This window comes from Poecile atricapillus, chromosome 2, assembly GCF_030490865.1.
Source record: "Poecile atricapillus isolate bPoeAtr1 chromosome 2, bPoeAtr1.hap1, whole genome shotgun sequence".
Classification (NCBI taxonomy): Eukaryota; Metazoa; Chordata; class Aves; order Passeriformes; family Paridae; genus Poecile; species Poecile atricapillus.
In genome coordinates this window covers 130,027,524-130,040,448 of record NC_081250.1, presented here as the reverse complement: position 1 = coordinate 130,040,448, position 12,925 = coordinate 130,027,524, and the positions used below count along the sequence as shown (strand labels likewise).

At 40.9% G+C, this 12,925-nt stretch overlaps 1 protein-coding gene across 1 annotated transcript in view; it reads right to left on the bottom strand.

The window, feature by feature from the left end:
- The window catches only part of TMEM67 (transmembrane protein 67), a 34,466-nt gene that overhangs the window by 16,334 nt on the left and 5,207 nt on the right, over positions 1–12,925 (bottom strand). The window contains exons 5-11 of the mRNA XM_058833400.1: positions 12,466–12,535; positions 12,290–12,364; positions 11,034–11,096; positions 8,775–8,929; positions 8,546–8,654; positions 6,939–7,025; positions 2,193–2,258 (exon numbers count right to left, since the gene is read on the bottom strand). Of these exons, the coding sequence (XP_058689383.1) occupies positions 2,193–2,258; positions 6,939–7,025; positions 8,546–8,654; positions 8,775–8,929; positions 11,034–11,096; positions 12,290–12,364; positions 12,466–12,535 (625 nt within the window). The remainder of the gene's footprint in view (positions 1–2,192; positions 2,259–6,938; positions 7,026–8,545; positions 8,655–8,774; positions 8,930–11,033; positions 11,097–12,289; positions 12,365–12,465; positions 12,536–12,925) is intronic.

Here is a 12,925-nt window from a genome sequence, read left to right as displayed (position 1 = left end):
TCCTGCTGGCCACACTATTGCTGAGCCAGGCCAGGATGCCACTGGCCTTCTTGGCCACCTGGGCACACATTGGTTAATGTTTGACCGGCTGGCTGTTGACCAGAAACGCCAGGTCTTCTCCTGGGCAGCTTTCCAGCCACTCAGCACTGCATGAGGTGGTTGTGACCCAAGTTCAGGACCTGGCACTTGGCCTTGTTACCTTCCACAATTGGCCTTGCCCCATCGATCAGGCCTGTCTGGATCCCCCCGCAGAGGCTTCATGCCCTCCAGCAGATCAACACTCCCACCCCATCTGGTGTCATCTGCAAATTTGCTGAGGGGTGCTCTTGATCCCCTTGTCGAGATCATTGATAAAGATGTTAAACAGGACCAGTCGCAGTACTGAGCCCTGGGGAACTCCACCAGTGACCAGCTGGATTTAGCTTCATTCACTGCTCTCTGGGCCTGATATCCAGCCAATTTTTCACCCCAAGAAGAGTGCACCTGTGCAAGCCACGAGCTCAGAGTTCCCTGAGAATACTTTGTGAAACAGTGTCAAATGCTTTACTGAAGTACTGATACACAAGGTATTCCAGCTATCTGCAAGCAATTACAAAGGTACTAATGATTTTATGCAATATTGTACAAGGGAGGGTGTATGAGACAGAGCCAGGCTCTTTTCAGCAGTGCCCAGTGAGAAGACCAGAGACAACAGGCATAAATTGAAACAGGAGGCTCCCTCTGAGCATCAGAAGACAAGTTTTCACCGACACAGGTCGTCCAGGGCGGCTCTGGCCTCACTCCCTGGAGATAAAAACCCACGTGGGTATGGCCCTGGGCAACCTGCTCTACATGGGCCTGCTTGCCTTGTGGACAAGACAGCCTCCCTGAGGTCCCTGACTACTCTGTGACTGTGTGAAGAAATTTATGTGAAAACAGGTAACTTTTTGCAAATATGAACAACCATGCATCTTTAAATACTCATATAATTTGTCAGCCGTGTTTCCTCCAAAGCCACATGCGGAAAAAAAAGTAATACATACAATGGATGAAAATTATATTAAAAAATACTCAGTAAGTTACTGAGGTATCTATTCAAATGCAACAATATTAACTGCTATGAATACTTAACAACAGGAAACACAGACTCAGTATGAAATATACAAGATTTTAAAAAGAAAAAAAGCCCCATAATCAACTAGTTTAATGATCCTAAATACAACATGTTTTCATTCTGTCTGAAATATTGAAATATGGATTAAATAACATTAAACAATATGGAAGAGTAAAAATATTTAACAAAGATTTGTCAATGTTATTTGGTAAACACTTTAAATTTCCCAGACTAAGCTTTGACAGCTATTACCTTCCAATACTTTCACACCACCTAAATAGCAGCCAGAGTTTTGTATTTTTACACTTCAACACATAATGTGGGGCATGGTTTCCAACGTTAGATGAGTTAATAAGCAATATTAATATACAGGAATGAGATGCTGTGCACATATATGGAGCTTTATAAAGCTGTTTCTTTCTCCACTCCCTTGCCAAAGGGACTAACACCTTCCCATTTAACATATTAAGTGTCAAAAATTAATGAAGTGTTATCACTGGAAGAACCATTTCTGTGGCTGACATAATTTAGTGTTCTATTCCCTCTTCGTTTCCTGGTGTTTAGTAAAGTGTAAAAACCCCAACAGTTTTTTTTCATAGTTAAGAGAGCTAAAGAATGTCTTTCCTCTGATGAGTCATCTGTTCAATTAATATATGTTTTCAATCTCTTTACTGAGTTCACTAAAATCAGGGCATACAATAAAGAGTAATGGGAACAATATTCCGGCATGGCGTGACTGGATTTGCCTTCTTTCCATATGAAAACTGGCCAAAGATAGTAGTAGGAAAATTAGGAGATGGGATACAAAGCATATGGCTATCATAATTCAGGCACTGTGTTCTTCCACTGCCAAGTCAACAACCTCACAAATACAAATGACAATTTACTTTATTTTGATTATGCTATGTAGTAAACAAGTTTTGTGATGTAGTGAATAATTTTAAATACCCCACACTTATTTCACTCAATTTCCCAAGAAAGAACTCCATGTTGCAGCTTATGCCTAAACTCCAAATGTTCTTCAATATGCACTGAATAACTAATGACATATAAGGCAGCTTAATTCAAAATTTGAAATAGCATTTTATATCTTACTTACACTTTGCCGGTAAGTTGTTCCAAAAACATAAGCTGCATTCAATTTAGTTTGGGTATCAGGACAAAGCTGAATAAAACATAGTTATAATTAAGTTAATTCAAAGGTATCATCTTCTCATGTGAAAAATATTTACAATCACTTATGTATTCAGAGTTCTCACAAAAGATACTTTCTATTTTTTAATAAGGATTTATTTTGGAGTAAACACAATTATTTATTTCACTAATATTGATATTCTTAAAATGATGGTTTAGCTTATTCATACTTGCATAGTATTTTTCACTTCCATCACTGAAATCTGTAGACAGCAGCATACAAACAGCCAAGAATAATCTTTCTGTGGACTGAATGTTCAATGCACTGTGCTGCCTCAAGCTCAATCAGTGTCTTTTGCTAAATTCAAGAATCTCACAAGAAGTCCACATTCATACAGCCCTGTTTCTCTTAAGCTGGCATTTTCATTGAATCAAAGTTATAGCAAGTAACAGATTTTTTTTTTTTTTAATACAACACTTATATTTTCAGCAAAGAACAGCAGATTCAGCTGAATACAGAAAAAAATTAGTCCAAAGTCTAACTAAATGAGCATAGCATTTAGTGGAGGGCAGAGTCATTTTCCCAAAATGAGAATCAAGTCTAAATTTGCATAAAGCACAATTCTATTAGTGTGAAACTGAAATTCTGGGAATTGCTGTAATTATGCATTCATGAGACTACTTAGCACTGTGGTGTCTTATCATCATGCTATCACCTGTGGATGCTAGCTTTAGAGCAGGCTGTAGGCCCATGGCCTGACAGGCCTGCCTGAGAAGCTAGCCTGGGAAATTCATGGGAGGATTCAAAACAATCCTCAAAGACACAAAACAGCCTGCAGGTGCTGTTTTTCTGATTCCTGTGTTTTCCTTACAGGAGAAGGTCAGGGGGTGGTAAACCCCACTGACCAATGATGGTAATGTAGTATTTTACTAACCAATAAGAGTTTCCTTTCTGTACTCTTCACGAACTAGTCTATATAACATGACTGTAACAATAAACTAGAGATTCTCTTCTGATCTGACTCCCCTGAGAGTCCGTGTCGTTCTTCCCGCCGTTCCCAATTAGAACGACATCTGGTGACCCCTCGTGATGACGGACCGACCCTCCGAGGTCTGGTAACTCGACGTGATGTGCAGCCGACCCCCGAGGTCAGAAACAACCGACGTGAAGACATCTGCTAATCCCCTGAGGGTAAGCAGCGAGCGGGAAAAACGCCAGCCCTTCCCCCTAGAGGGGTAAGTGGAATTCTCCCGGGCTTTCCAAGAGGAAGCTGGTTTTTAACCAACGGGATAGTGGAGCCTGCCAGAGAGCGGGCTTGGAACGGCTATCTTGGTGAAGCAGAGCTTGAAATCCCGGGTCCAAGCCGATAGCGTTTGCATAATTGCATTCACGAAGCCGCCAAGATAAAAAATTTTTTTCATAATGCAGAACTGTGATTTAGCTGATAAGCAACTTGTCAGCTTTGCATGGCAAGATGCCTTGCTGAGCATGGGACTCTGTATTCCTGAAGAAGATATATGCGCTTTGTTCCACTGGGTGAAAGCGCTGGAGTTTGCTGTGACTGTGAATTATGTGTTTAACCTTGAGATTTGGTGGTCAGTGGGAGACCACCTGTGGACTAAGCTAGCTGCGGGAGATACCAGTGCGTGCAGCTTAGCAGCAACTTGGGGAGTGATTTTTAAGGCACTGGAACAGTGCCAGCCTAAAAACAGTGAAACCGAACTGTGTAGCAGTCCTTCAGCTCTGCCCGGACCTTTAAAGAACTTTAGCAGCGGGCAGGAGCAATCCGTGAGCCAGAGAGCTCCCTCTCCAGAAAAATTTGAGCGCTCACCATTCGCGGAGCTCGGCGTGCAAGTTTTACCAGCAGAAAAACAACAGAAGAGCGAAAATCGCTCGGCTCTGCCTTTACCACACCCACAAGCGCCGCCATCGCCAGCGCCGCGAGAGCCCCCTCAGCCTGCGCCCTTCGCGGAGCCTCCGCCGGCCCCTCCCGGACCAGCGCTGCAAACACTGCTGCCAGCGGCCGCCGTGGAGCCTCCGCCGGTGCCCCGAGTCCCCACAGCAGCAGCAGCAGCGGCGAGAAAAAAACGAGAGAAAAGGTGGAAAAGAAAGAAGAAAAAGCTAACTCAGGACGCCGCCCGCCGCCACCGGCCGCGGGCCGGGCGGCCAGCCGGGCCCCCTAGCTCCGGTCGGCTGCAAAAACCCCCTAAAAGCCGAGCCGAAGCCCGGATCTGGAGCCGGAGCCGGGGCAGCGGCGAGCATTCCCCCCCCCGCACCCAGCCAAAGTACCGGCCGAAAAGCGGCGGGGGAAGAGGGGGGGGGGAGAGCCCAGACACCCCTTTCGCGCGCGCGCGCGCGCCCCCTGAGCTCCTTTCTTCTGTGCCGCCGGAAGCGGCGCGAGACCGCAGAGCCCGCGCGGACGCCCGCCGCTGCCCCGCGCGTGTGCGCCCCGCGCGTGTGCGCCCCGCGCGTGTGCGCCCCGCGCGGGGCGAGCCGCGCGGGGCGAGCCGCGAGGGGCGGCGCGGAGCCGCGGGACCTACACAACACCCCCGCTGCCCCGCGCTCCAGCGGGGAAGCGGCGGGGAGGACGGGGAGCGAACTCCGCTCCCCCCCCGCGCCCGTCAGTGCGGCCCGCGCGCGCGCAGACCGTGCTACAGGCGCCGGGCCGGTTTCTGCCAGCCTTGTGCTGCCGGGTTCTCCTGCGAACCCGAGCCGCCCCGCGAGACGGTCCCGGGGCTCGAGCAGTGCCCCGGCCAGCACGCGTTCCACCCCGCCTTGCAGGGGGTGAGCCGCACCAAAGTCCTGCGGTCCCTGCGAGACCCAAATTTGCTCACCGTGACCACTTTAGTGTTCTTTTAAACTATTATATTGACAAGTTAGACTGTCAGTTTGAACAGACTAACAATGTTTTGTATTAGTTCACTAAGTTAAGAATATTTGACTCAACCATCAAATCCTTGCAAGGAAAACAATCTTTAAACATCAAAATCATAAACCAAAATTCCAAATTAGTATCTAGTAAAAAAAACCACTTGTGCCGTGTTTGTTCTCCCTCCTGCAAGGGCCCAGCAGGATGTTACAAACACTGTACATTTTTTATTTTTTTTCCTAAACCGAAAAGGTGAGTTGTGGATGCTAGCTTTAGAGCAGGCTGTAGGCCCATGGCCTGACAGGCCTGCCTGAGAAGCTAGCCTGGGAAATTCATGGGAGGATTCAAAACAATCCTCAAAGACACAAAACAGCCTGCAGGTGCTGTTTTTCTGATTCCTGTGTTTTCCTTACAGGAGAAGGTCAGGGGGTGGTAAACCCCACTGACCAATGATGGTAATGTAGTATTTTACTAACCAATAAGAGTTTCCTTTCTGTACTCTTCACGAACTAGTCTATATAACATGACTGTAACAATAAACTAGAGATTCTCTTCTGATCTGACTCCCCTGAGAGTCCGTGTCGTTCTTCCCGCCGTTCCCAATTAGAACGACAATCACCAATCTATTACATTAAAGAAGGCTTTCAATGGAAAAGCTATTCCTTTCCCATTGGCTCTTGATAGCTGTTAAAAGCTTTGCCCTAGAAAAGAAATGTGCCCCAATAAACCTAAACTTATATGTCAGAACATATAATTTTCTATGCATATTAACTACCTTAGTAACCTGTTCTCTTAAACACCAGTTTTCCTTAAAACTGGAGACACAGACACATGGCTTATCCTGAGTCAACAACAAAATAAATCCAGCAGAATGTCAGCTGCTCTTCTGTAGACACTGAAATGTTTGAAATGCCGTGCTCCAACAGAAAAGGAACCAACAATTCCCAATTGTTCTTGCTAGTGTTCCTATTGTTGTCTGCCTAGGGAAATACTGAGAGTGCCTAGATCACCACTGGACTGCTAAACAAATTCTGTTCTATAACATTTTGCAGCTGCCAATTGTTCTCTCAGATAGACTAATTACTATTGCACTAATTGCTGCTTACTTGCATTTTTCACAGCCTAACTACACAGCGTGGTACTGCTGAAATAGAATGTCTGTGTCCCTGAAATCTGAGGGTGTAGTGTCCAAGGGTATTTCCAACCAGTATTCCCCCTTTATATGTAAAGTCTTCCACCACCTATTTATAACTTTCTGTTATGAAAAAAACACATGCTGGTCATAGTGTACACTTTGTATTTAAAACCAAAAGAAATAAGCAAGCAAAAAAATCCCAAGACAATGCTATGAAAATGGTGTAGATCAGTTTTCCCACCTCCCTTGACAGTGACATAACCACTGATTTGATTGTCACCCCCATGATGTGTGCAAATAGGAGACAGCATCACACAGCATCATCTATAAACACATGTGGACAAAGAGCTAAAGAATACACTTTTCTCAACAAGAAAAAGAGGTTTAATAAGAAACTACACACATGAGCAACTATGCTGAATGGAAGACAGAGATAGTTGGTTCTAAATGACTAACACTATTTTTCAGAACTTTCCAATATGCCGAATTTATACTGGTCCAAAGGATGAAGGCAGTGTTGATGAATTTATACTTCTGATTTTGTAGAGATCATTGTGAGCAAAAATAAAGAGCTATTTTCCCTAACCTAGTTCTACAGTTAGAACTGTCATTAATGTAATAATCAAAACCTTGGCTTTTGTCTTAATTTGGCTAAAGGCACTTAGAATGTTGTGTTATCAAGAAAAGATACTAAAATCAAACATACCTGTAAGATACCTCCTTCCAAACTTTGCCACTTCAGAAAGTTTCCTGCTGCATCAAATGAGGCTGCAATAAATTTCAGCTTTACATCCTGTTGATGAAAAAAAGATAAAGACCAATGAAACTGCCCTGAAGCTGACACACACATTTTAGAGACTGCTGTCTAATTGTTTGATGTTTCCTAAAACTTTCAGCACAATCCTTCATTTTTTTTCCCCTTTTGATTTTGTTTTTAATCTTGGGTTTGGTAGTTTACTTTTTTAAAAAAAACATACCATTCTTCTACAGCTTCACTGATGACACAGAAAAAATTCCTAAGAAACTTCTACACACATTGACATGCCCTAAACTAATCAGAATTCTTTTCAGATTTCTAACGTACACTATGCTGGAATCTATAGGGCTTCCAGGATCTTCAGTGTTAGGAGGAATAACAAGTATTTTAGTTATTAGAACAACTGCTACATTGCAACATTGTTTAACTTAAAACATAGCCTTGTAGAATACGGCTGAAAGTCAATTATTTTATTTTTGAGTCAGTAAGAAAACTCAAGATAAATTTGGCAGTATAACTGACAAACTGGTTATCACTAGTACTATTTTCTGTGATTAGCTGAACTTGAATAACCTACTCCAGTTATTATATTTTTAGAATTAATTTGCAAAAATAAATCACTACTGTTTGATTTGCTATCTGATTTCTTCATAAAAAACGTGCCAATTAACAAACTACTTAAGCAGTCCATCCCTGACAGGGATGGATATTTGACTTTGTTAACATTAGAATTATTCTTCTCACCTCTTTTTTTTTTCCCTAATTCACTGCAATAAGAGGAAAAGGCTGGATTAACACACTGAATCCATCTCTGATACAATCAGCTTGTAGAGATTTGTAACAGAAATATTACAAAGAAATTGAGCAAGGGGAGAAATGTGTGTGTAAGCAACTGAAAGTGTTAAACACCACATAACAGTGATGAAGAACACTGTTCCCAGCTACAGAGCTGATAAAAGGGTTGTCATAAAAACTGGCACAGACAGCTTGTCAGCAAAAGACCCTGAACTTTGGAACACCAGGAGGGTGAAAGTAAAGATACAGTGCATCACACTTACCCCTCTTTTTCACATTAGATCACCATGAAATCTGACAAAAGGATGTGTATATAAGACCAACTTTGCCTCAGATTTATGAAGATGGAAGTAAACAAGACTCTGAAGCAAAACACAGTGTCAAAACAACCATGAACTCCTAAGGTGTCTAGAAGGTTTGTCTAATTACTAGTTTACCACTGCCAATCCAGATCCTTGGGGACACAATGAACACTTAAAAGCTGATATCCTTTTTTCCTCATGCCCTGGTCAGACCACACAGGCAAGCATGTCTTGGCCTTATGAGAATGTGGGTATGAAAGTATAAGCAAAGGAAGTGACTAGACATTATTTTACATAAATATCCCCTTCCTCCTCCATAAGATCTCACACTGAGTTTTGTTACATTAACTGCCTAAAATTTACCTTTAGTAGAGTCACATCTATAATAAATCTAAAATTTTATGTGATTATGTCCTCTTCCTAATGTATGCTTCCCTATGTCTACTACCCAACACGTACCTTATCTGTTCCCTTAAAAGTGAAACTTGTAGGAAAATTATTTTTCTCAAGCACTTGGGATGCTAATCCTGGTTGGTCGCCATAATACAGCCATGGAAGATTATGCCTCCTGAAAAAAATTACAATGTTTTCTCTAAAGAAATACAATATTTTTCATCAGAGAACATTTAGAATAATCATTTCCATACAAAGCTATTAAAAACCAAAAGATATGGAAAAGACAACTTACCAGTAGGGTATTGAATGAGTGACGCCTACCCTTGCTGTACTGACAAAAATATACTGAAACAAACCACAGGCATCAGTCCTTGAAGAACTCAGTGAGTTCATATTCATCACACACATATTTCCAAGCGCTTGGCATGCTGTCAGATTAGAGTACAACTGCAGTGGAGAAACACAAGAACACAGAAAAAAGGTATTTAATTTCTCCTCCCTTTTGTGAGGCAGTAATAAATTAATGTTATTTTTAAGAAGCCACTCCTAAACCTTTGTTTCACTTGAAAGTAATTTGATTTTTTCAACACCTAGTATTTTCTCCCAGGTATTCAGGTACCATATTTTTATAGATCTGCAGATGGCAGTGTGAAAGCAATACTCTCAGTTTTTCAGATTATTTTAGTTGCATCCACTAAATGGTAAAACATGACAGAAATGTCAAAATCTGCACTTACAAAACAAAGTAAAAATCAAAATGTTTAATACCACTTAAACTATATGGCAAAGATGACTCCTTCAAAGACCTTAGACTGATAAATATAAATGCATGTAGTTTAAGTACTTTCTCTTCAGTTTTATGTACCTTTTCAATTTTGGTAAACACACCAGTGCCAAGTGATATGCAGAGGTGGTACCTGGCATCTGTGTGCAGGGGTCACTGCACTGGTATTACCTTGTCACCTCCTTACCCCCATTTGTGTGGGTCAGACTAGCAGCTGCTCATCACATTCAGGCAGCATCTTTGAATGGCTGAGCAGGGTGAGGGAGACTAACAGGATAAACTGATGTCAGTGATAAAGAATGGGACCAGTGGGAGAATACATCTCAGAGCTGTGCACATGAGGTGGCGATAGGAGCAGCCGCAAAGGTGATCTGGGAAAATTCTGAACATAAGTCTGCTGAAATACTGACTCAGAGAACACCTGCCAGGCTGGGAACATGGCTTGGGAGTCTGAAACATCCTTGAGAAGTGCAGCTGGGTACCTGAACTTCAGAGACCTCCTGAGATACCATCAGTAAGCACAAACCCAAGGAACTGCAACAGCAACCTATCATCTGGAAAGATGAAGAAGACTCTAGAAGAAGGTTAGGGTTTAGAAGAGGGAAAACATTCCAAGAGTAGGAATAGGTATCTGCTATTGATAGTTGTACATGAAAGAGCAGAAAAACAGTCTGGCAAAAACATAAACTAGCCTGACATATAAAACATTGTCATCTAGTGGCTGCTCCAGGTGGTGCTGCCCTATACTACCCTATGTCTCTCTGGTATAAAAATTACTTTTTACCCAAAATGGAGAGTGAATCTATTCCTGCCTCTCATCTCTCTCTCAATCTCTACACACAGAGAAGGTCCCCTACACAAACTTTTCTATGAGCTCTCCTAGGCAAGTTACCAGACTGTGGCGAGGGATGCCTGACTGCCTCCAGATTCTGCAACGTCTATCATCTTTGAAGTGAAACTTCATCTGTCATCAGTTTTGAGGCCCCAATCCTGGGAGTAGTTTCTGGAGTACTGTACTGGTAGTATTTGGAATAATACACACACATATGGGTAATTCATCATAAGTGCATGTGTTCCTTTCCTAGTGATCATTTTGTAGAAACTCATAATATTGAAATGTATTTCAATAAAGAAAATCTCAGAACCTGAGAAGTTAAAATTTGATCTTCAGGAGAGCAATACAGAAGGAAAATGAGAATGTGTGATAACAGAGTTGGTAAAAGGGAGGCAGAGGCACATGCTCTTTACAAGTGTCTGTGATTCTGGTGCCGCAGCTACTCTTTCACCCATGGTTACTGTCACCCAGAGCAACATAATGGTACATAACACTTGCATACAGAAAGTAAAGCAAAGCTGAAAAGGGTGGTTCCATGATTATGAATAACTAAAAATCAACTAGGAGGTAAAGAGCAGGTGCCAGTAAATACTGGATATGTAAGAAGTTAATTTTCTGAGTGATCCCTTACTGGATATGCTCATTTATATCTAAATACATGGACAATAGGTCCCATAATACTGAATATTGAAGGATTTTTTCTTTAACGCTGTTCATTTTGTGAAAATTCCAATGCTGTAGACTTGCACTAACATTGACTAGCCCTCAATATTTCTAAGCATTCTATGCATATAATTATTTCTCTTCTATTCTCATCTCAAAATAAAATTCTTTGAAAATAAGCAAAGTAACTTCCAAAAATAAAAATGACATGCTTTTATAGAGTACCATTCTGCATAAAAAAGCAAACTGCAAACATTAATGAAACTCACCCAACAGGCAAAGGCTGAGGACTGCAGGTTTTTCAGAAACCATGCTGATGTCAGTGTTATACCCTGTAATTAAGGAACTTTTTCACTGTGTTTGTTCACAACAACTCATCCATAATGTAAGAGTCTGGAAAACTATGTTGGCTAGAAGATGGTAGTTATTTTTTTCTAAGAGCTTTCTGTCCTTTGCAAATATCTCTGTCTAACAATATCAGTTCAAAACACAACCATATTGCAATAATTTCTTTCACTTCACTAAACTAGACAAAGTACACAGGACAAGAGCTGAAATATTTAATCTTTGAACATTCTTTACCACACAAGGGAAGTACTAACAATTCCAAGAGTAAGATGTTGACTTGATGGAAAATCTAACTCAGGACCAAATTTGCCAAATGAATTACTTCACAGTCTCCTTTTTATAACTGCTCGCATTTGAACTACACATAGCATTCATATATACTGTAAGCAACTGAAAAGACATATTTTCAATAAAATATTACTTAGAAGATGGCACTTTCAGGGAGCAAACCAATGTTTGAGATCAGAAAAACTGAAGACTACTTTTTACTTTCTTTCAAGTGGTAGCTTTTAACATCATCCATTTAGGAGCAAAATACATTTCTTAGCCACATATCATTTCTTGAATTCAGAGCTACTTGGAAAATGGTCCTAACTTTGAGCAGATTTCACAATTAATGAAAGTTCATTAGATAAAACAATGAAAACCCCTTCAATCTTTTCAATAGAACATATTTTCATTCCTTAGCTAATTCAAGGAGTTCAGCAATTTCATACACAATCTCAAACTTTATAGGTGCCCATTTTTTTCTATAAGCTCTAAGATCAAGCAGTAAACTAAAGCCTTATATCTTTTTTCAAATGTTTTACACAAATACAAATTTTATATAGTAATAAAGTCCAGAGGCACTCATGGACTCTTTAGCATGCTTTTGTGATGCAAGAGTATGGTTTGAATGCACAACATTACTACAAAAGGCCACAGGCCACTTGTTCTGATACTAAAGTCATGTAAATTACTTCCCTTTTACAGTTTCCAAGAGGGCATGAATTTTCAAAAGCTTACTGCATTAGAACAATGCTTACTAGGTGTACATACCTACACTCTATGTAAATGACCTTACAATCATTTGGATCAGACAAAAAAGTACCACCTTTATTTTCAAAGAAGAGGAATTTGAAATACTTACTGAAAATAAGAAATGAGAAAGCTTAAAGGTGTTTTAGAATACACTTACTAGCTGTGCAAAACGAACAGCTGCAACTCCCTTTGGGGGTAAGCCTTCATGAGCCAAGAAACACAATCCCCCAGTCTGAAAGAAATAAAAGAATAAAAAAATGTTGATATTTATACACTTGTCAAAATAACTTTTCTTTTTCTGAATTTCAATACAATAAACATTCTTCTACTTACTAGAATGTTTGGGCTGCTGCAGTCACAAGACTTGCTTACTTGGATGAATGTCTTTTCACATCTTACACACCTATGGATCACAAACATGAAGAATGCACTTATAATTTAGTGAAGTAAGATATTTAGTCCTCAGTGAAAGTTGATTACGTAGCATGCCTGGGAACAGCATCAGCAACTTCATTAGTTTGAACTGAAATTCAAAAGTTATTACCGATTTGTTTCTACTATCAGTGAAATAGAAAATAAATTAAATAATTAATTATCAGAATCTTTTTAGTCACAGTAAAGCAAGACAAAAAACCCAAGCTGCTGGCCATGTAAGGACTTCAGTGAGCACAAAACATGGTACATTTGGTACAGGGTTAAGGTTTTCCAATTCCCTGCCTTCAAAACTGTCATCCCAAAGATACAGTCTGTTCATCAGGAAAATTCCATTTAAACTAGCATGACACGTTCAAAT